Genomic DNA, 24,478 nt, shown 5'->3' with positions numbered 1-24,478 from the left:
GGCCACACTACTGGGGGGGGGCATACTACTGGGGGGGGGCATACTACTGGGGTGGGCCTGCTACTGGGGGTAGCCTACTACTGGGGGGGCGCCTGCTACTTGGGGGGGCCTACTACTGGGGGGGCTACTACTGGGGAGGCCTGCTACTGGGGGGGGGCCATATTACTGGGGGGCCTTACTACTGGGGGGCCATACTACAGGGGGGCTACTACTGGGGCAGCCTACTACTGGGGGGCACAGAAACAGACAAATCTCAGGTGCACAACTCCAGATTATTGATGATATATATATAAATGCAATAAAATTTTGCAATCAATAGAGGTTTTTAGCATAATCATGGCCAAGCTTATGGGCCTACCCACCAATATCCAGGTAACCTCTTTCGGGTAGGTCCCTAACATACTAGGGTTCAAATCCAGAGTGCAGGACCCCCCCTAAACTGGCCCAGCCAAGCTGCCCCAGGGTACCGCCATAGTAAGAAAAGTGCAGTGTAAAGAGATAGTTAAGAGCAGCCACAGCTGCATATAAAGAATGAAAATAAAAAAGTGAAGTACATGTATATTAAACAAACAGTGAAGGGTTAAAATGTGTTATAAAAGAAAAATGTGTTATAATGCGGTCCCTGGTATAGTGACTTACATTATTCCACACACCATAATGCCCATTACACATTATGCCACACACTGTAATACCTATTACCAAAGTGCCACTTACATATTTGCCCAACACCATTTTATGCCCCACAGTAAGGCTTCTAATTACTTTAAAATTACCTGCTCATTGTCAGGGGGTTTCATGCTCATTGTCAAAATTTTATTTTCATTCCTTATATGCAGCTGTAGCTGCTCTTAACTATCTCTTTACACTGCACTTTTCTTACTATGCTGGTGCCCTGGGGCAGCTTGGCTGGGGCATTTTTTGGGGGGTCCTGCGCTCTGGATTTGAACCTTGGTATGTTAGGGACCTACCCGAAAGAGGTTACCTGGATATTGGTGGGTAGGCCCATAAGCTTGGCCATGATTATGCTAAAAACCTCTATTGATTGCAAAATTTTATTGCATTTATATATATATCATTAATAATCTGGAGTTGTGCACCTGAGATTTGTCTGTTTCTGTGCCTGCAATTAGTCTCATCAGGTAGCACCTCCCTTAATATATAGAGTCAGGTTGTGCAGCCCAGATATCTTTCCCATATACTACTGGGGGGGCCTGCTACTGGGGCAGCCTACTACTGGGGGGCCATACTACTGGGGGGGCTGCTAATGGGGGGCCTGCTAATGGTGGGCATACTACTGGGGGGTGCCTGCTAATGGGGGGCATACTACTGGGGCCACTGCATAGGGGACCCTACTACTAAGGGGACTACATAGGGGGCACCACTGCTGGGGGCATTGTGTAAGGGACACCACTACTGTGGGCATTGTGTAAAAGGGGCACTACTGTGGGCATTGTGTAAAAGGGTCACTACTGTGGAAATTGTGTAAAAGGGGCACTACTGTGTGTCGTAACATAAATAAAAGACACTACTTTATGGTGTAATGTGAATCAGGGGCACTATGTGTGGTGTAATGTGAATAAGATTGTGCACTGTGACTCCTTGGGCCGTAGCCCACTTTGTAACAAGTACTGTGATTCTGCTGGCCGTACCCCACTGGGTGGGTGCACTACTTTTCATTTCTGCCACTGCTGTGTGGCAATGTGTCATAGATGTGCTTTATACTGTGGTGTCTGTGTCGTTGTGCCGCTGCTTTGTCGCTTAGTAACCAGTCAGCTCACTGCAACCTTTGGCCAATAATGTTGAAAACAATATTATTAGCTGTGATATGGTCTAAATTGACTGGAAATTAATGTTATTGAGGTTAATAATACTCTAGGAAGAAAAAAAAGACCAATTTATGTGATTTTAGCTTCTTTTGTCAATTTTTGTAAAAAAATCCCAATCCAAAGCCAGTCACTGCAGTTTGGCAAATCCAAATCCAAATCCAGACGACGAATTAGAACCAACTCCAAATCCAAATCCGGCAAAAATGGTCCGGCGCACATCCCTAGTCCAGTGCTGGTTCTGCGAATTACAGGGAGACCCTACGCAATATTTTCCTTGTAAGTCCAGAACCAGGACTGGTTCCCAGAGCCTCTTGCTGCTTGTAAGTGGAACCCTATACATTTTTTTCCCTGTACTTAGACAACCAGGACTGGTTCTGTTTAATTTTTTTCTTAATTTAACAAGTTCTAAGCTAGTTACAGTAAGATACATCTCACTGATGTCTGTATGTTTCTGTGTGAAAACGGTGCTGAAAGTGAAAGCATGTAGCAGTTCTATTCAATCAGGGATATGCAGTTCGATTTGAAGTGGGATTTCCTGCTCAATTTGTACATGAACATGCCAAATCGAACGGCAAATCACGATTTTGGAAAAGCTTCTCAAATCGAATGTCAGTAAATGAGGGATTTGAACTTTCGATTTGAGTCGGTTTGAGGTAAGCAAAATCGAACTACAAATCGAAAGTCATATTGAACCTTAGTAAATTTACCCCCAAAATCTCGTCTCTGCCTGCACTGATGACAACTCAGGCTCCGCCTCCGGGTTACAACTAGATCCCCTTCAGTCCTGTTCTTTGCTCCTGCTTGCTGGCCAACGCTACCCACACAACCCTGCGGTGCGTGGCCAGCTTATTACATATGGCTATCTGGCCCAGCTTCTGTCACATCCAGACTCGCGCATGCACAGTCTGGATTTCAGACAGGGCTGTGGGGAATGCAGGGTATTTATTAAGTTTTGCGGGGGAGCGGGAGGCTTGTAGACAAAACGGGAGCCTCCCACAAGAAGCAGGAGAGTTGGCATGTATGGTCCAAGCTGACATCTAAATTGCAGTATAAAAATATAGCTGTGCAGTATTTGTGGGCTACATGCAAAAGCAGCCAGTATTTACCCTACATGCAGAATAAAATGTATGTACTTGCACCCCTTGCATTGCAACATGGTTTGTCCTGGTTCACAATTACGTGCTCTTTATCACTATATTCCCAAAGCTGAATCAGGCCCATAGAGTGTAAGACCCACTGGGACAGGGACTGATGTGAATGGCCAGATAGTCTCTGTAAATTGCTATGAAATATGTGTGTGCTATATAAATAACTGTTAATAAATGCAATGTCTACTGTGTCATACATTACTTTAAAGTGGCAATGATTAGTAAGGAAATACTAGTTTAGGGTTGCCTTAACTAAACATTGCCACTTTAAATTTGACTGCTAACTTGCTAAAATCTCAGCAGTTTTAAAATCCTACATTTGGCCATATGACTGGGAGGTGTGATGTAATTTCACAGAAATATGGCAGCATGTACTGAGTGATTACTGGGCCTGATTCAGGCCCGGTCGCAAGCGCTGAGCGCTCGCAACCGGGTCAATGGTGGCCCAGAGTGCATGCACACGAAGGAGCCGGCTCCATCGTGCGCATGCGCGAGACCCGGATAGCGATGGGCAATCCGTCGCTCCGGGTCTCGTACCAAAGGGGGCGTGCTGTCGATGTTGAGTGACAGCACACCCCCCCTTTGGTGGGCGGGCCGGGGGAGTGGCTGCCCAAACGGAGGCATTCCCATGTGAACGCCTCAGTTTGGGGGCGGCCCCACTGACATCACGAGTGATGTCAGTGGGGGAGATTTCGGCTCTGTTAGAGCCGAAATCTATCTGGGGCTTGCGACGACAAGACCCTACCACAAGGTCTTGACCATCGCGACCATCTTCCTGGCCGCTCGCTATAGCTGTGGGTGGTCACCCACAGCTATGCAAGCTGCCAGGAGGCAGTTCAAAAAAAAAAAGAATGGTCCTGATTCAAAGCGAGCGCTCTGTCAGAGCGTCCGGCTCTGAATCAGGGCAACTATTCCAACTTAGAAGCAAGGGACAAGCTATAGTTCAATATTTTATTTAAAGTAAAGGATTTACATTTACCATATCATCTCTGAGCTGGCGTGCTTAACATGTGCTCAGCTGTGATAAACAGAATACAAAGGAAATAAGTACATACTGTATGCCAACATATCAGAAGTTTATGTACTTACACATACTGAGCCCCAGAAAGGGATACCACTTGGAAATGAATTGTTGTGTGCAGTAAAAGCCAGACCAATTCCTAGACCAATCTGCAAGATGGCTGCAACAATCTGCACAATCTAAGGGAACAAAGGAAAATATCAGTTAGAATATAAAAAATCCAATTGCCTTAGCCCAGACATCTTAAGGTCAGAAAATGTGTGTCACTGGTTTAACTTATTGTCGGCCATCCCTGCTAAGTGTCACCTGCAACAGGTGCTGGTGGTTGTTATAGTAGAGTATAAGATATTTGCACTTTTTAAAAAATACCACACAGCTAAAGCTCAGTTTACTGAAAACAGGCACAGGCTTAACGTCTAATAACATAGAATTCATCTATAAATAGTGTTTTTGCTTTTTTACCATGAGAGTAATGTGTCATTTTTGTAAGGGTCCCTCCCCTGATACAAAGTTCCTCAGCATTAGAGGTCCATCAGATGAAGTCAGGCCCCCACAAAGGAAGATCGGGAGGGCTAAGTTCGAGTCAGATGGATCTCAGGGCCTGATTCAGAGACGGACGCTAATGCAATTTTTACGCAGATGGGGTGATTGTTTGCCATTGTGCATGCGTGCATGCCAGAGAGGCAAAATGTCATCTTTTATGGACATCTCTACTCATCTCTAAACAATTTTTACACATTTTTGCTTATTTCCATCCTATTTTAAATTAGGGATGAGCGGTCCGGATTCCACAGAAATCAGACCGCTCCGAACATCAGGGACCCGAGTCCACCCAAGCTGAGGCTCGGGTGTTCCCACCGACTCGGATCCCCACTGCGAGGCCGAACGTCAGCGTCTTGATGTCGGATTCTCACGAGAGTGCCGAACTCTCGCGACAGGCGAGAGTTCACCTCTACATAAGGCGCCGAGTCCCATGACTCGGCACCATTCACTACACGCTCCGCAAGCTGCACACTGATCTGCTTATATTACTGCTGGCTGTGTAAAGGGACTGGCTGTGCTGGCAAAGTGACAGTACAGAGCAGGGGTCAGGGAACTTTTTTACCTTTTACCCCAAAATGTATTTAGATACGCCGAAGTTACCCCCTTGATTTGAAAGAAAGGAAATCATATAGTAGTAGTGTCCCCATAGTTATGCCCCTGTAGTAGTACCCCCACATAATGCCCCTGTAGTAGTGCCACCATAGTTATGCCCTTGTAGTAGTGCCCCCATAGTTATGCCCCTGTAGTAGTGCCCCCATATAATGTCCCTGTAGTAGTGCCCCATATAATGTCCCTGTAGTGCCGTTTATACAAAAAAAAAACTTACCTTAATCCCCGCTCCTGCATACGCTGCCGTCCTGTCCGCCCGGCTGCTCCTTGGAACTATGGGAGAGACGTCATGACATCTCTCCCATAGTGCGAATGGAGAGAGCTGGAAGCTGGAGTTCAGAAGAGAACTCCTGCCTCCGGCTAACGCGGCACTGCAGGGAAGGAGCCGGGCGCCTGCAGGTAATAACATCTCAGCAGGCGTCCGGCTTAGAGACTCCCTGCGGCACAGCCAGGCATGCATATGAATCATTCTATATATTAAAGAATGACTCATATGCATGCAGGGCTGTTCGTCCATTACCCCCAGGAATTTCACTTTTACCCCATGTGGGGTAATTTACCCCTGTTCCCTGACCACTGGTATAGAGGGCACTGACTGCACGCTGATGTATGCTACGCTATACTCTACTGATTAAGTCCTGTGTCCAGAGACTCACAAGTGGCTGTGCTGCAAAGTGACTGTGTAAGGGGGCACACTGCATGCTGATATATGCTGCACTATACTGATTAAAATGTCAAGACTCACAAGTGGCTGTGTGTAAAAAAAAAAAGTAAAAAGTTTAAAAAGAAAAAAAAAAATTTATCTTTTGGTGCTGTACCCCACTGTGTATACAGGCACCATGACTCAGTGGGCCTTAGCCCTCTGTATATACAAACACCGTGACTTTGTGGGCCTTAGCCCTCTGTGTATAAAATACAAGCACTGTGACTTTGTGGGCCATAGCCCTCTGTGTATAAAATAAAACCACCGTGACTCCATGGGCCTTAGCCCTCTGTGTATAAAATACAAGCACTGTGACTTTGTGGGACTTAGCCCTCTGTGTATAAAATAAAACCACCGTGACTCCATGGGCCTTAGCCCTCTGTGTATAAAATACAAGTACCATGACTCCGTGGGCCTAAGCCCTCTGTGTATAAAATACAAGTACCATGACTCTGTGGGCCTTAGCCCTCTGTGTATAAAATGCAAGCACCATGACTCTGTGGGCCTTAGCCCTCTGTGTATAAAATACAAGCACTGTGGCTTCGTGGGCCTTAGCCCTTTGTGTATAAAATACAAGCACCGTGACTTCGTGGGCCTTAGCCCTCTGTGTATAAAATACAGCACCGTGACTTTGTGGGCCTTAGCCCTCTGTGTATAAAATACAAGCACTGTGACTTTATGGGACTTAGCCCTCTGTGTATAAAATAAAACCACCGTGACTCCGTGGGCCTTAGCCCTCTGTGTATAAAATACAAGTACCATGACTCCATGGGCCTTAGCCCTCTGTGTATAAAATACAAGCACCGTGACTTCGTGGGCCTTAGCCCTCTGTATATAAAATACAAGCACTGTGACTTCGTGGGCCTTAGCCCTCTCTGTATAAAAAACAAGCACCATGACTTTGTGGGCCTTAGCCCTCTGTGTATAAAATACCAGCACCGTGACTTCATGGGCCTTAGCCCTCTGTATATAAAATACAAGCACCGTCTCTGTCGCATATTAACCAGTCAGCTCACTGCAACGTTGGCCAATAATGGTGTAAACAATATTGTAAGCTGTGAGGTGGTCTTAATTAACTGTAAATGACTGGAAATTAATGTTATTGAGGTTAATAATACTCTAGGAACAAAAAAAAACCCTAATTATGTGATTTTAGCTTTTTTTGCTAATTTTTGTAAAAAATCCAAATCCAAAGCCAGTCACGGCAGGTTTGGCAAATCCAAATCCAAATCCAAAGCCAGACGACAAATCCAAATCCAGCAAAAATGGTCCGGCACTCATCCCTATTTTAAATCAGATGGAACTTGGCCAGACCTGTATTTGAATGAAATAGGTACAGTATACCGAGGCCGGAACTGGGTGGCAAGAATCCAATTGTAAGAAACAATTTTTACTTGTAGGAGTGTCATGGGAATTTAATGGGAGTGTCATGAGTGCAGAGACTGGAAGCCTATTTCTGTTGAATCTCTTGCACTTGCGGATTTTTGTTTGCAAATGCACAGAGTCGCTGATTGGGATCCGATCAAAATCCCAACAGACGAAATGCCGGTGCTTAGAATGCTGGAGCTGGGATCCCAACACCTGTCAGAATCCTGGTGCCAGCATCCTGATGGTAAGTTTAGGGGGTATACAATCAGGAAACCAGCTGCCTTAATACCGGCAGCCGGCTTCCCGACTGTCATATCCCGGCGAGGGATGAAATGCCGGGCATCTAGATGTAGATGCCTGACATTTCCCCGACGCCGGGAGACAGGCGCCCGGCATCCCGATTGAAGGGATGCCCGGCGCCGCGAGTGGACAGCCGCGGGGGGAAGGGTTAGGTTTAGGGCACCCAGGGGGGACTTAGGGTTAGGCACTCCCCCGGGAGGGTTAGAGTTAGGCTAGGGGGAGGGAGGGTTAGGGTTAGGTACCCCTGGGGGGGACTTAGGGTTAGGCACCCCCACGGGAGACTTAGGTTTAGGCAGCGGGGAAGGGGGGGGTTAGGCACTTACAGGGGGGATTAGGGTTAGGCACTTGGGGGGGAGGTTAGGGTTAGGCACCCCTAAGGAGGGTTATGGTTAGGGGGTTAGGTTAGGTTAGTAAGTACTTACCTATCCATGGCTGACGATGTTGATTGGCAGCTCACCCCATTTTGTAGGTGTGGTGGGGGGGTGGCTTCACAAACGGAGGCATTCTCATGTGAATGCCTGCCATTTGTGGGCGGCCCCACTGACATCACTGGTGATGTAGCTCTCTGGGGCTTGCAGCCATCATCATGGCCGCTCGCTATAGCTGTGGGTCGTCACCCACAGCTATGCAAGCGGCCAGGAGGCCGCTCCAAAAAAAACAGCGCCCGCCTCTGAATCAGGCCCTCACTTCACTGACAACTTCAAAGGGATTCAGCACCTTGCACAACACGGAAAGTAATCTCCACTGTGGTACATTCTCCCTATGTCATGGCTAGTTGTGTAGCTTTGGATGGCTTTTTGCTGTTCCTCCATCCACTAAAGCATATAAAGGGTGGAATTCCACCTTATTACTTACTCTTGCTTCAGGTGTTGCCATGGATAATAAAACTGTTCTTGCAGGTTCTGCAATCTTCTCCATGCAGCTGCTGAATGCTGAAAATGTTCAAAAAATGTTGGGCCACATACAGCATCTCCTGCATGGCCCTGTCATTTTTCAAAAATTCTGCACCACCAAATTGATTGTGTGAGCAAAACATTGGACGTGTTTGAAATCACTCAGCTATAATGCTCTCACAATATTTGTGGCATTGTCAGAAATCAGAAATGCCGAGGAGAGTCCAAGCAGGTTAAGCCATTTTGCAATGACTTGCCTGAGATTTTCTAAGAGGTTGACACCAGTATGCCTCTTAGTGAAGCTGGTGATACAGATAGTAGCCTGCCTCTGAGCCGTGTGAATGGGAGTAGGCCGGAGCCTAAGTTAGCAAAAGTTAGCCAGGCCTGCTTCCTTGCAGTTCTGAGACTGTGGAAGCCAGCCAGCTAAAGACCAGTCCAGAGCCTGGGTCAGGACAGCTGACAATTGAGAAGCCAAAGGCCAATCCAGGACAGGCTAATTATCCCAGTGTTACTCTGCAGGAAGCAGAGAGACTTTGTACTATGTGCCTGATTCAGACTAGGTCGCAAGGCTGCGTTCACACGCAGCCATCCGCAGTCAAAGTATGCAAATCCCACGATCACAAGCAAGATATTAGCCCACTATGTTTTGACGTGCGATCACGATATGAAAGTAGACGCCCACCAGCCTGACACAAGATGTCCACTTTCCCTTCATAACATACATCATCTCCAGGAAGTGTATTAAATAATCTGTAACATCGGCTGACATCGGACCCATACGCACCACTTGTGGTTGACCATACCCTACCTCAAGCACTGAGAGTGATGCTGTGTTTATTTTATGTGACATGTATGCTGATGATGCATCTTAATTATGTACGTCCCTGAACTGGCATTGAAATGCATAGACATGCTTGCGTTTGCACCACCACACCCCCCATTACCATCAACCTCCCCGTCACCACCCACAAATGGCACATCCTGTCACTCATGCTTGCGGAACGTCTATGTACTGGCTGTGATCGCTTCCCAATCACAGTGATTGGTTTGCCCACGGCCACTGCATCTTATACACGTGCACAGATTGCAAACATCAGACGGCTGCGTGCAAACGCAGCCTTGTGACCAGGTCTGAATCAGGCCCATTGTGAGTGCCCTGATGGGGGCTAGGCGTATTTTGTCTTGTTTCCTGATCATGCTGACATTAAAGCATTATTTCATTTATTTTACCAGGAAAACCTGTCTGGACCCTCACTCGAGCACTAAACACTGCACCACTGACACCCATCTACTGAGCTAAATACCCCATGTGTCATCACAATATATATATATATATATATATATATATACACATATACATACTGTATACATACTGTATACATACACACACACAATACCACGATCCGGCACTCCACTGGTAATGAGGTTATCTGAGCTGGGTGCCCTCCACAGTTAGCCCCACTAGGAGACACGCTGTAATATAATGTTCCGCAGGCGGCACTCTGGACAGAGTAAAGAATACACAATCACGAAGCCTTTAGATGCAACGTTTCAGCGCCTTTATTGATGCTTTCTAGCTTGACAAAAGCGTCAATAAAGGCACTGAAATGTTGCATCTATATACTTCGTGATTGTGTATTCTTTACTCCTTCTGGAGTGCCGCCTGTGGATCATTATATATATATATATATATATATATAAATCACAGGAGCTCTGCACTCACCATAATATCTAATAATAATAATAAACATAATAAACAGTGGGGTTTTGGTTCATGAATTGATCAATGCATTTAAGCTTGCAGCCCCCGTCACGGGACCCCACTTTACTGCAAGTCCCTACTCTATTGCTCAGAATTATAACATGGACATAGCCATCACATTAGTGTTAAACTCAGGGTATGCTATCAAGGTTTAAAGCTCACAGCAACTTTGATTTAAAATAAATGTGAGACAGTTACCAAGCACACCTGTTGCAAAGCACCTAGGAAAACAGCTGACACAAGTTAGATAACTAGTTAACAGGGGTGCATGAGAAAATGTGATCACAAAAATGATTAATTATAAAAATTAATCATAAAAACAAAAAGCACTAATCCACGGCACTCACCATTCCTAGTTTTGGGGTGCAACATGGTATGTGACCACATTGTTTAAATAGAAATCACAGGGGCTCTGCACTCACCATAATAACTAATAATAATAATAATAATAATAAACAGTGGGGTTTTGGTTCATGAATTGATCAATGCATTTAAGCTTGCAGCCCATCGTCACGGGACCCCACTTCACTGCAAAACCCACCCCAAGCTTTAAACCTTGATAGCATACCCTGAGTTTAACACTAATGTGATGGCTATATCCATGTTATAATTCTGAGCAATAGAGTAGGGACTTGCAGTGAAGTGGGGTCCCGTGACGATGGTCTGCAAGCTTAAATGCATTGATCAATTCATGAACCAAAACCCCACTGTGTATTATGTTTATTATTATTATTATTATTATTATTAGATATAATGGTGAGTGCAGAGCCCCTGTGATTTCTATTTAAACAATGTGGTCACATACCATGTTGCACCCCAAAACTAGGAATGGTGAGTGCCGTGGATTAGTGCTTTATATATATATATACACATATATATATATATATATATATATTAGGGGTGAGCGGGTTCGGATTTCTGAAATCCGAACCCCCCCGAGCCCCCCCGATCCGAGTCCGATCCGAGTCAGGCTCGACTTTTCCCGCCTGACTCGGATCTGACATCGAGGCAAAACGTCATCATCCCGCCTTCCGAGTCTCGCGGGTTTTGGATCCTATATAAGGTACCCGCGTCGGCGCCATTTTCTCACTCGGCTGTGGACAGTGAAGAGGGAGGGTGGGAGTTAGTGCTGTGTAGTGTAGTGTAGTGTAGTGCTGCTGTTGTCCACTACTTCAAAGTCCATAGGGGCTGGCTGTGTTGTGCTGTGCTGCTGTTGTTAATAGGGGCTGTGTCCACTACTTCAAAGTCCATAGGGGCTGGCTGGACTGTGTTGTGCAGTCAGTTCTCCATAGGGGCTGTGTCCACTCCAAAGTCCTGTGCAGTGTCCCAGTCCTAAAGGGGTGCTGTAGTGTTGTCCAGGGGGTGCTCTGTCCATCAGGGGTGCTCCCCCCAAGTGCTAAAAAAATAATATATTTTCTGTGTTTGTGAATTGTGTGCGCAGTAGCCGCACGTGCATCAACAAAGTAGTGCCAAGCGTGTGCCTGTGTCATAAGTAAAGGGCCGGCTGGCTTGACCGTTAAAGGGTGCTGTAACCCCTGAAAGTACACTCCAGTCCAAACCAAAAAAAAATTATTTTCTGTGTTTGTGAATTGTGTGCGCAGTAGCCGCACGTGCATCAACAAAGTAGTGCCAAGCGTGCGCCTGTGTCATAAGTAAAGGGCCGGCTGGCTTGACCGTTAAGGGTGCTGTAACCCCCGAAAGTACACTCCAGTCCAAACCAAAAAAAAAATTATTTTCTGTGTTTGTGAATTGTGTGCGCAGTAGCCGCACGTGCATCAACAAAGTAGTGCCAAGCGTGCGCCTGTGTCATAAGTAAAGGGCCGGCTGGCTTGACCGTTAAGGGTGCTGTAACCCCCGAAAGTACACTCCAGTCCAAACCAAAAAAAAAATTATTTTCTGTGTTTGTGAATTGTGTGCGCAGTAGCCGCACGTGCATCAACAAAGTAGTGCCAAACGTGCGCCTGTGTCATAAGTAAAGGGCCGGCTGGCTTGACCGTTAAGGGTGCTGTAACCCCCGAAAGTACACTCCAGTCCAAACCAGAAAAAAAATTATTTTCTGTGTTTGTGAATTGTGTGCGCAGTAGCCGCACGTGCATCAACAAAGTAGTGCCAAACGTGCGCCTGTGTCATAAGTAAAGGGCCGGCTGGCTTGACCGTTAAGGGTGCTGTAACCCCCGAAAGTACACTCCAGTCCAAACCAAAAAAAAAATTATTTTCTGTGTTTGTGAATTGTGTGCGCAGTAGCCGCACGTGCATCAACAAAGTAGTGCCAAGCGTGCGCCTGTGTCATAAGTAAAGGGCCGGCTGGCTTGACCGTTAAGGGTGCTGTAACCCCCGAAAGTACACTCCAGTCCAAACCAAAAAAAAAATTATTTTCTGTGTTTGTGAATTGTGTGCGCAGTAGCCGCACGTGCATCAACAAAGTAGTGCCAAGCGTGCGCCTGTGTCATAAGTAAAGGGCCGGCTGGCTTGACCGTTAAGGGTGCTGTAACCCCCGAAAGTACACTCCAGTCCAAACCTAAAAAAAAATTATTTTCTGTGTTTGTGAATTGTGTGCGCAGTAGCCGCACGTGCATCAACAAAGTAGTGCCAAGCGTGCGCCTGTGTCATAAGTAAAGGGCCGGCTGGCTTGACCGTTAAAGGGTGCTGTAACCTCCGAAAGTACACTCCAGTCCAAACCAAAAAAAAATTATTTTCTGTGTTTGTGAATTGTGTGCGCAGTAGCCGCACGTGCATCAACAAAGTAGTGCCAAGCGTGCGCCTGTGTCGTAAGTAAAGGGCCGGCTGGCTTGACCGTTAAGGGTGCTGTAACCCCCGAAAGTACACTCCAGTCCAAACCTAAAAAAAAATTATTTTCTGTGTTTGTGAATTGTGTGCGCAGTAGCCGCACGTGCATCAACAAAGTAGTGCCAAGAGTGCGCCTGTGTCATAAGTAAAGGGCCGGCTGGCTTGACCGTTAAAGGGTGCTGTAACCCCCGAAAGTACACTCCAGTCCAAACCAAAAAAAAATTATTTTCTGTGTTTGTGAATTGTGTGCGCAGTAGCCGCACGTGCATCAACAAAGTAGTGCCAAGCGTGCGCCTGTGTCATAAGTAAAGGGCCGGCTGGCTTGACCGTTAAAGGGTGCTGTAACCCCTGAAAGTACACTCCAGTCCAAACCAAAAAAAAATTATTTTCTGTGTTTGTGAATTGTGTGCGCAGTAGCCGCACGTGCATCAACAAAGTAGTGCCAAGCGTGCGCCTGTGTCATAAGTAAAGGGCCGGCTGGCTTGACCGTTAAGGGTGCTGTAACCCCCGAAAGTACACTCCAGTCCAAACCAAAAAAAAAATTATTTTCTGTGTTTGTGAATTGTGTGCGCAGTAGCCGCACGTGCATCAACAAAGTAGTGCCAAGCGTGCGCCTGTGTCATAAGTAAAGGGCCGGCTGGCTTGACCGTTAAGGGTGCTGTAACCCCCGAAAGTACACTCCAGTCCAAACCTAAAAAAAAATTATTTTCTGTGTTTGTGAATTGTGTGCGCAGTAGCCGCACGTGCATCAACAAAGTAGTGCCAAGCGTGCGCCTGTGTCATAAGTAAAGGGCCGGCTGGCTTGACCGTTAAAGGGTGCTGTAACCCCCGAAAGTACACTCCAGTCCAAACCAAAAAAAAATTATTTTCTGTGTTTGTGAATTGTGTGCGCAGTAGCCGCACGTGCATCAACAAAGTAGTGCCAAGCGTGCGCCTGTGTCATAAGTAAAGGGCCGGCTGGCTTGACCGTTAAAGGGTGCTGTAACCCCCGAAAGTACACTCCAGTCCAAACCAAAAAAAAATTATTTTCTGTGTTTGTGAATTGTGTGCGCAGTAGCCGCACGTGCATCAACAAAGTAGTGCCAAGCGTGCGCCTGTGTCATAAGTAAAGGGCCGGCTGGCTTGACCGTTAAAGGGTGCTGTAACCCACAAAGTACACTCCAGTCCAAACCAAAAAAAAAATTATTTTCTGTGTTTAGCCGCACGTATATATCAAATCGATATAACATAAATGGAGGACCAAACTTTCTCCGATAAAAATAAAATAGAGAAAGATCAAGAACCACTTCCTCCTAGTGCTGAAGCTGCTGCCACTAGTCATGACATAGACGATAACATGCCATCAACGTCGTCTGCCAAGGCCGATGCCCAATGTCATAGTAGAGGGCACATACAATCCCAAATGGCAAAGTTCAGGAAAATGACCTTGAAAAAGACATTTAAATCAGCTGAAGAGAAACGTAAACTTGCCAATATGCCATTTACGACACGGAGTGGCAAGGAACGGCTAAGGTCGATCCCTAGTATGTTCATGACTAGTGGTTCAGCTTCACATGACGATGGAAGCACTCCTCCCACTAAAAAAATCAAAAGAGTTAAGCTGGCAAAAGCACAGCGAAGAACTGTGCTTTCTAAGAAGATATCACAAATCCCCAAGGAGAGTCCAAGTGTGGTGGTGGTTGCGATGCCTGACCTTCCCAGCACTGGACGGGAAGAGGTGGCTCTTTCCACCATTTGCACGCCCCCTGCAAGTGCTGAAAGGAGCACCCACAGTCCACTTGCTGATATGCAAATTGAAGATGTCACTGTTGAAGTACAACAGGATGAGGATACTGGTGTAGCTGGCGCTGAGGAGGAAGTTGGCGAGGAGGATTCTGATGGTGATGTGGTTTGTTTAAATCAGGCTCCGGGGGAGACAGTTGTTGTCCGTGGGATGAAAAAGCCCATCACGGTCATGCCTGGGCAGAAGACCAAACATTCCACCTCTTTGGTCTGGCAATATTTCTATCCAAATCCGGACAACAACTGTCTTGCCATATGTACCATATGTAAAGGTGAAATAAGTAGGGGTAGGGACGTCAACCACCTAGGAACATCCTCCCTTATACGGCACCTGCAGCGCGTTCATAAAAAGTTACTGTCAAGTTCAGAAACTTTGGCTCAGACCGTAAGCAGTCCAGGGACACCTAAATCCCGTTGTCCTGTTGTATCCAAGCGCCTGCAAACCACACCGTCAACTCCCTCCTCGTCAATTTCCTCCTTAGTCAGGATCGGAAGTAGTCCTGCAGGCCATATCACTGGCATGACTGACTCTCCTATCCGGGATTCCTCCGGAGGATCCTGCATTGCTACGCCTACTGCTGCCGCTGCTGCTGTTGCTGCTGCTGCTGGGAGTCGTTCATCATCCCAGAGAGGAAGTAGGAACACCACTACTTTTACTAAACAATTGACCCTCCAACAGTCCTTAGCGAGGAGGATGAAGTACGACAGCAGTCATCCTGAAGCAAAACGTATAACTGAGGCCTTGACTGCTATGTTGGTGTTAGACGTGCGTCCGGTATCCGCCATTAGTGCAGTGGGATTTAGACAATTGATGGAGGTAGTGTGTCCCCGGTTCCAAATCCCGTCTAGATTCCACTTCACTAGGCAGGCGATACCGAGACTGTACAGAAACGTCAGAAAAAGTGTCCTCAGTGTCCTGAAAAATGCCGTTGTACACAATGTCCACTTAACCACGGACATGTGGACAAGTGGAACAGGGCAGACTAAGGACTATATGACTGTGACAGCCCACTGGGTAGATGTATCACCTTACGCAGCAACAGCAGCAGCGTCACCAGTAGCAGCATCTCAGAAACGCCAGCTCGTTACAAGGCAGGCTACGCTGTGTATCACCGGTTTCAGTAAGAGGCACACCGCCGACAACCTCTTAGAGAAACTGAGGGAAATCATCGCCCAGTGGCTTACCCCACTTAGACTCTCCTGGGGATTTGTGATATCTGACAACGCCACCAATATTGTGCGGGCATTACATCTGGGCAAATTCCAGCACGTCCCATGTTTTGCTCACACAATAAACTTGGTGGTGCAGAATTTTCTGAAAAGCGACAGGGGCGTGCAGGAGACGCTTTGGGTGGCCCGAAAAATTTCTGGCCACTTTCGCCATTCAGCGACTGCGTGCCGAAGACTGGAGCGCCAGCAAACACTCTTGAACCTGCCCCGCCATCACCTGAAGCAAGAGGTTGTGACGCGGTGGAACTCAACCCTCTATATGCTTCAGAGGATGGAGGAGCAGCAAAAGGCCATACAAGCCTATACATCCACCTATGACATAGGCAAAGGAGGGGGTATGCACCTGACTCAAGCGCAGTGGAGAATGATTTCCGTGTTGTGCAAGGTTCTTCAGCCCTTCGAACTTGCCACACGTGAAGTCAGTTCAGACACTGCCAGCTTGAGTCAGGTCATTCCCCTCATCAGGCTTTTGCAGAAGCAGCTGGAGAAAGTGAAGGAGGAGCTAAGACGGAGCGATTCCGCTCGGCATGTGGGACTTGTGGATGAAGCCCTTCATTCGCTTTGCCAGGATTCCAGGGTGGTCAATCTGTTGAAATCAGACCACTACATTTTGGCCACCGTGCTCGATCCTAGGTTTAAAGCCTATGTGGTGTCTCTCTTTCCGGCCGACACAAGCCTGCAGAGGTGCAAAGACCTGCTGGTGAACACACTGTCAGCTGAAGCGGAACGTGACACGTCAACGGCTCCTTCTTCATTTTCTCCCGCAACTGGGGCTGCCAGGAAAAAACTTAGGTATCCTAAGCAACCCGCTGGCGGTGATGCAGGGCAGGCAGGACCAAGTTTGGACATCTGGTCCGGACTGAAGGACCTGGCAACAATTTCTGACATGTCTACTGTCACTGCATATGATACTGTCACCATTGACAGAATGGTGGAGGATTACATCGGTGACAGCATCCAAGTAGGCATGTCAGACAGTCCATACCTGTACTGGCAGGAAAAAGAGGCAATTTGGAGGCCCCTGTACAAACTGGCTCTATTTTACCTGAGTTGCCCCCCCTCCAGTGTGTACTCCGAAAGAGTGTTTAGTGCAGCCGGGAACCTTGTCAGCGAAAGGCGTAGGAGGTTGCTTCCACAGAATGTGGAGAAGATGATGTTCATCAAAATGAATTATCAGCTCTTCCAGGGAGACCAGCCTCCAGAAGGTACAGAGGGACCTGTGGTGGTGGATTCAAGTGGGGACGAGTTAATACTTTGTGAGGATGAGGATGTACACACTGAAGAGGGTGAGGAATCGGTGGATGAGGAGGATGAGGATGACATCTTGCCTCCGTAGAGCCAGTTTGTGCAGGGACACATTAATTGCCAGCTTGTTTTGTGGGGGCCCAAACGAACCAATCATTTCAGCCACAGTTGTGTGGCAGACCCTGGCGCTGAAATGATTGATTTGTTAAAGTGTGCATGTCCTGTTTATACAACATAAGGGTGGGTGGGAGGGCCCAAGGACAATTCCATCTTGCACCTCTTTTTTTCTTTGCATTATGTACAGTTTGGGGCCTAGTTTTTCTAACTGCCATCCTGCCTGCCACTGCAGTGTCACTCCTAGATGGGTCACGTGTTTGTGCCGCCCACTCGTGTCGCTTAGCATAGTCATCCAGCTACCTCGGTGCAACCTTTTGGACATAAAAACACTATTGTGAGGTGTGAGGTGTTCAGAATAGACTGGAAATGAGTGGAAATTAAGGTTATTGAGGTTAATAATAGCATAGGAGCAGAAAAACCTACAAATTCTGTGATTTTAGCTGTTTTTATGCTTTTTTTCAAAAAAATACAGATCCAAAACACAAAACCCAGAACCCAAAACACGGAAGGGTGGTTTTGGCAAAACCAATCCAGATCCAAAACACGAAGAAAGATCCAGATCCAAAACCAAAACACAAAACACGAAAAGTGGCCGGTGCACACCCCTAATATATATATATATATATCTTTGCACATTATGTTTCATTTAGTTATTTTTTGTAAACTGTTCCTTACTTCTGGCATTCAAACATGCTGCTATTTACAAATGAAATTTTGAAGTTAGTTTCACATTTCTGAGCAACTATTTGGAAACCAATGATCACACAGTCAGCCTCACATCATAAGTGTTAACATTGTATTTCCATTTTCCTCGCAAATTTGTGCAATATTTTCCAATGTTTAAGTATCAAGCTAGACTTTGGGGCAGATAGCATAGGGAGCATACATGCCCACATGTCACTGGCCACACCCACACACCAGTAGGCTCAGCTCCTTCACTTCTCACGGTACTGTAGGCCCCTAATCATTTTCAGCCTTTAAGGCCCTTGTAGCTTTTAATCCAGCCTTAACATTATTATTAGGTGTCAGGAAGCATGACATACTTGAACGCCCTGTATGCTTGGCAGAAATGCATCTTTTTTTTAGATAGATTTTTGGAAGCCTTTTTTCACAATTCTTATTACAGTAGTTTGCACGACATCTATTATTCCTCTCACTATATATATATATATATATATATATATATTATGTGGCATTATCACCAGAGATGGTGCTGGTGAGCAGCAGATTCTGTGTGTTGAAGGAGAGATCCGCCCACACAGAGTACAAAAGCATTGTGGTAAGATGTGTAATGGCTGCCATATGACCAGAGCTCAGGTGAGGCTGCTGGTGGACACAGTCAGACAGTCCAGGTGGGGCTGCAGTGTGAGTGAAGTAGACCAGGTGGTCAGGATCATACCTGCAAGGAGGCAAGCAGATCCATATACCTCTGACACTGTCCTTGTGAGAGGCGGCAGCCAACAAGCTGAGAAAGCTATACCAGGCCAGGAGGCCAGTGTCCAGTCCTGCATGTGGCAGGAAGGACCACAAATCTCAGAGACTGTGAAAGACTTTCATGCAGATTAGCTGCTTCTATAGAGAGGGTTCAAGAAGTTTGCTAGTGCCCTAAAAAAGGGCTAGGTTGTTTATTATTTTATTTCTGTTTACTGGTTTCCATGCTGGAGGTAAAGCACCATTTTTGTTTATTTCACTGGAATGCCTGGCTAATTACCCCAAGTTGTCACATGATAGATATATATAATAATTTCATACCACGATCGCTCGGCAAAACATAGTGGGCGTGCTAATGTCTTGCTCACGGGTCTGATTCAGATCAGACCCAGAATTTCCTGGTGCCGACCCAGGATATTCTTGAGTCGGCACCGTTCACACCGGAGCCGGGTCTGCAGTGAGACGGCTCTTCCAGTGTTGAAGTGGATGCTTGAAGATGACATCATCTCCAAACACCCGTGAAGCCGGCCAATCGGCAGGCATGCAGCGCGCTCCAGGTAATAGTGACCTGGATTCCATGTTTACACTGCATTGTTTCAGGGGTCATTCCCATGTTAAAGCCTGCAAGTTACCTGTGTTGGATTGCCGGGTCACTCGACCCGGGAATCCAACCCTGTCCCCTTTTACATCAAGAATCTACCCGGGTTAACCCAGCAACAACACGGGTTTTACAGTAGCTCTGGTGTAAAAGGGGTATTAGAGTACTGTGTAGACCATGATGGAAAACATGGGCAACACTGCAATATACAATAGATAAGATATGTGATCAGACCACTCATGCCGCACACATCATATGAGTAATTTCAGTTAGCTGATATGTAATAAATATCCATGTAAAACTGAATGTGGGGATCTGCAATGACTCTTAATGAATGAGGTCAATTACATTATATATATATATATATATATAATATATATATATATATATATATATATACAGTCTGAGACAAGCAGCTGACTGATGGTATAGTATTTGCTGCAATTCATACAGCAATGAAGGATTTAGTTTGTGCATATGAGATACTAATTTTATCTACATAGTCACAATTGTTGCAAATTAGGTATGTAACAAAATAATGTAACGCCACAACATGACTCTTTGATACTTGCATGTTTGAATTAGAAGTAGGATTTATATATAATAGGGATGTGCACCGACCCCCGTGTTTTAATTGTGGATCTGTATCTCCGCGTGTTTTGTATCTGGATTTGGTTTTGCCAAAACCGCCCATGCGTGTTTTGGTTTTGGATCTGTATTTTTTTTTCAAAAATGTATAAAAACTGCTAAAATCACATAATTTGTGCTTTTTTTGTTTGATGCGACAGTATTATTAACCTCAATAACATTAATTTCCACTCATTTCCAGTCAATTATGACCATCTCACAAAGGGGCATATTCAATTAGCCGCGGGGTTTACCCCACGGCTAATTGTCGCCGGGGTGATTCAATAAGCGGGGATTCCACGTGCGGGTGTCCACGAGACCCCGCACGCAAATCCCCGCTGACGGGCTTTACCTCGCACCTCATGTAGGTGCGAGGTAACAGCTGCACGTAGCCGCCCTTGTCGGCCTCGCGCGCGTCAGAAAAACACACTGTTTCCACACTTCTCACGGAAACAGTGTGTTCTCGCGAGCGAGGGCTCATTTACCGGCGTGGGGAAAAAGCAATTTTATTGAATAGCTTAACCCCGCGCCGCGGGACATTCGAGCCTCAATTACTCGCGGAAGAAGTCCCGCGGGTATTTGAATATGTCCCATAATATTGTTCACCAACATAGGCCAAACCAACTCACAAGTACGTTCAATAGAAAACAATTCAACACAGAAATGTACTAAAAATCATGCGTGGAATATCCTTGCTCAAAACAATTAGTCGTAGTTAACAAACAGCAAACAAAAAAACCCTAAACTATGTGTAAATAGCATCAGCAGACATGAATGCCCCCTACACAAGTGAACATGCCCCCAGCACATACCTATTCTCAGTGCCCAATCTGTATTTCCTCCTGGGGGAGCAAGGCCACCAATGACTGGTCATGTAAAGCCCTGATCAGTCAGCCTTTTTGTGGAGCAGTTCCCCAAAATCTCCCCAACCATTAAAAACTGTGCTCTGTACCTGCGGGTCGGATTCTGTGCAAGTCAGATACAGTGCAGGTCGGATAAAGTGCAGGTACAGTACATGTCAGATACAGTGTGGGTCAGATACAGTGCGGGTCGGACAAAGCGTGAGTCGGTTACAGCGCGATACAGTGTGGGTTGTATACAGTGCAGGCAGGATATAGTGCAGAATACAGTGTGAGCCAGTTACAGTGCAGGTCGGATACAGTGCAGTTTATAGTGCAGGTCGGATACAGGGCCTGATCCATCAGTGCACACTAGTGCACTGCTGAAGGCAGATTCCTGATGTTTGGAAATCTGCACATACGCCAGACCCATTCTGCGCATGTGCAGAACGGGTCTGCGAGTCCACTTGCACACTGGCAGCAGACTGTCAGTGACTGACCTGAAACGGAGGTGTGTCGCCGCCATTGCGGGGAGGGCAGAGGCCAGGATAGCCGTCGCCTGATGAAGCTTTCCTGGCCTCTTCCTCTAAACTGTGGTGGCCGGCTGCAGGACCCCATGGGTCACCGCAGCCAGCTGATGGTATGCAGATTATACGATGCTGCGTTGGACAGCGCAGCTCGGATAAGTAATGCACAGGAGGCATGATGCCTCCTGCTGCATTACCATATCTGCAAGGTTTGCTATTGCCAAGCTGCCTGCGTGCAGCTTTACAATTACGATCCTTGCAGAATCAGGCCCACATTGTGGGCTGAATGCAGTGCAGGTCAGATACAATGTGTTATAAAGTGTGGGTTTGGATACACCAATAGTGCACTTACTGTGACAGCAGTGTGGGCAGTGCGGGGTGCTGGAGATGTCCTCAATGCGAGATTGCCAGTGGTTTCCTCAATGTCGGGGTACCGGCTGTGTTGGCAGTGTAGTAATGTTGGCAGAGTGGGGGTACAGTGTAGCGGCAGTGTCCTCAGTGCAGGGTGCTGACAGTGTCAGCAGTGCTGCGGTGCCAGGGGTGTCCTCAGTGCTGAGATGCTGACAGTGTCAGCAGTGTGGGGGTGCCCTCGGTGTGGGAGTGCTGGCTGTGGTGGCAGTGAGGGGCTGCTGACCAGTGGCAAATGCAGGGTTTCTAAATGCTTGATTTTAGAGTGAGTGTGGCCAGTACATGAAGAGGGCATAAGTAGAACTTATCCAGCTTTCATATGCGTCATACAAAGTTTATTGTGTGTCATAATTCCATCATATACAGGACCAGTGATCACAGTAAGCCATCAGATGCGGCAGTACGGCCATCCTGCCTGAGCTGGATTCTTGGGGAACAGCAGAAGAACCTAGCACTGCCGTAGACATATATGTACATATTGGTCTCTTCATGCATGGGATAGTGTATTATTATACAGTATTAATAATTAACCCAATTGATGGTCTGTAGCAGTGCACCTCTAACAGTGCATGTTTTCCACATCTCCTATTTGGTGCACAGGTGTATTTATTACTGACTGACACATGTTAAAAGATCAACATGTGGTGCTAATTATTTATGGTAATTTGTGATACTGAGAACATGCAGCACTATTAAAATTCTATTATTTATTATTTATATTGTGGGCATGGTGTTGGCTGGGGAGGGGGGTTTCCAGGCAACCAGAAACCCCCCCTGCATGTGGCTATGCTAACGGCACCCTCAATGTGAGGCAGTAGTACAGGGGTGCCAGCAGTGTCCACAGTGCACGTGTGCTGACAGTGTCGGCAGTGCAGGGGTGCTGGTGGTGTCCTCAGTGTGGGAGTGCCGGCAATGAGGAGTTGCTGACAGTGTCCTCAGTATGTGGGGAGTGTGGGAGTTCTGACAGTGTCCACAGTGCAGGTTGCCAGCAGTGTTGGCAAAGCAGGAGTCCCAGTGGTGTCCTCAGTGCACATGTGCTGACAGTGTCGGCATTGTGGTGGTCCCTTCGGTGTCGGAGTGGTGGCAGTGGCAGAAGGCGGGGTTGCTGACGGTGTATTAAATACATGGGGCACAAGTGCAGGGGTGCTGGCAGTGTCTTCAGTGCAGGGTATCGGCAGTGTTGGCAAAGCAGGGGTGCCAGCGGTGTCCTCAGTGCACGTGTGCTGACAGTGTCCTCAGTATATGGGACAGCAGTGCAGTGGTTCTGGCAGTGTCCTCAGTGCAGTTAGCCTCTGGTGTCGGTAGAGCGGGGGTGCCAGCAGTGTCCTCAGTGTGGGGGTCCTGGCGGTGTCTGCAGTGCATCGGTGATGGTGGTGTACAATGCAGGATGCCAGCAGTGTCGGCAGCGGGGATGTCGGTAGTGTGGAGTGCAGCCAGCAGGGGGTTCCTGTGGTGTCAGGTATCTTCCTACCTTCCTGTGCCCATTGAATTCAATGGGCTCAATGCTGATTGGCTGAGATCCGTGACAGTCAGCTCTCTCAGTCAATAAGCGTTAAGCCCATTGAATTTAATGGTACTTTCTAAAAATGGCCGCTGGAGGCAAAACCTCGAGAACTGACAGCATGATCGCGAGGTTTTGCCTCGATTAGGGGCAGGCAGGGAGATCTGAGCTGTGTCTCCGATCCTCCCGGATCCCTGAAATTCGGGTGTGTCCGGTTCCCAGAGAACCGGACCCGCTCATCTCTAATATATAATAAATGTTGATATATGGCCTACAGCAAATAAGATACACTCAACTATAAGTGGTAGTTGAAGTAAACAATTTGACGGCAGTGAATTACCTCATGCTAACCTATATGTCAGACTCGAATAAGAAGTATTTGTGACAACACTAGATCCATATATTTGACCATTAACATAAGTGATATCAAATATGGTAAGTAGCAACTAGTATCATAGATATAGCCAGTGGTCATATTTTAAATCATTTAAATCCTATTGGATTACTTTTTTCTTTGTACCATATATGTTGCTTTTTATTCCTGGGTGCACCTCCCCTTTCATAATTGTCAAGATACAGAGATTACATAACAGGGTCTGTGCTGCATTTTTGGATATGAAAGGATAAACATACCTGCATTAATGCACATTTTTCATGTGTATTTTTTCTGTATATGTTTTGAGCGCAACTGTGTTCACCTGTAAATGACGCACATTAAGCTGTTTCGGACAAAGTGTGTGGTCCATTTTTACAATAACTGGGATGATTAGGTTATAAATAGATAAATATTTAATTTGCCTTTGCAGGTACTTACCCCCAGAGCTTTTGGCTTGGCTTTCAGAAATGTTCTGTAAAAAGGGGATGAAGCATCTATACTTTGTGGTATGACAGTAACCAATTTCCACTGTGGTGCCGCAGGTGGACTGCTCCACACCATGTTTTCAGGAGAGACACTGTATGGAGGTGGTGTTGGGATGACATTCTGGTGAGCGGATGGTACTGGTGTGTTCATATAGCGAACAGCTGAGGAGACGGTACCTGGTATGGTCTCATAGATATTAGAAGTAGTTTCGCTTTCATCATTCATGATAGACACTAAGACAGAAAGCAAACAGTAAATACAATTTTACTAAATAAATAGCCAAATAATCACAATAAAGCCAAACCTGTGTTTATGGGGTATACATTCGGGAAGCCGGCTGCCGACTGTCAT

General features: G+C 46.6%; 1 protein-coding gene across 1 annotated transcript in view; it reads right to left on the bottom strand.

Moving 5' to 3' along the window:
* LOC148522929 (uncharacterized) overlaps positions 1-24,478 on the bottom strand; it is a 107,847-nt gene that overhangs the window by 41,996 nt on the left and 41,373 nt on the right. Inside the window, exons 2-3 of the mRNA XM_088473569.1 lie at positions 24,080-24,360; positions 4,064-4,174 (exon numbers count right to left, since the gene is read on the bottom strand). Of these exons, the coding sequence (XP_088329695.1) occupies positions 4,064-4,174; positions 24,080-24,352 (384 nt within the window). The 5' untranslated portion in view covers positions 24,353-24,360. The remainder of the gene's footprint in view (positions 1-4,063; positions 4,175-24,079; positions 24,361-24,478) is intronic.

This window comes from Taudactylus pleione, unplaced genomic scaffold (genome assembly GCF_031769625.1).
Source record: "Taudactylus pleione unplaced genomic scaffold, aTauple2 ptg000136l, whole genome shotgun sequence".
Taxonomy (NCBI): domain Eukaryota; kingdom Metazoa; phylum Chordata; class Amphibia; order Anura; family Myobatrachidae; genus Taudactylus; species Taudactylus pleione.
The sequence above is the reverse complement of the archived record's forward strand: the minus strand, read 5'-3'. Positions and strand labels throughout refer to the sequence as shown.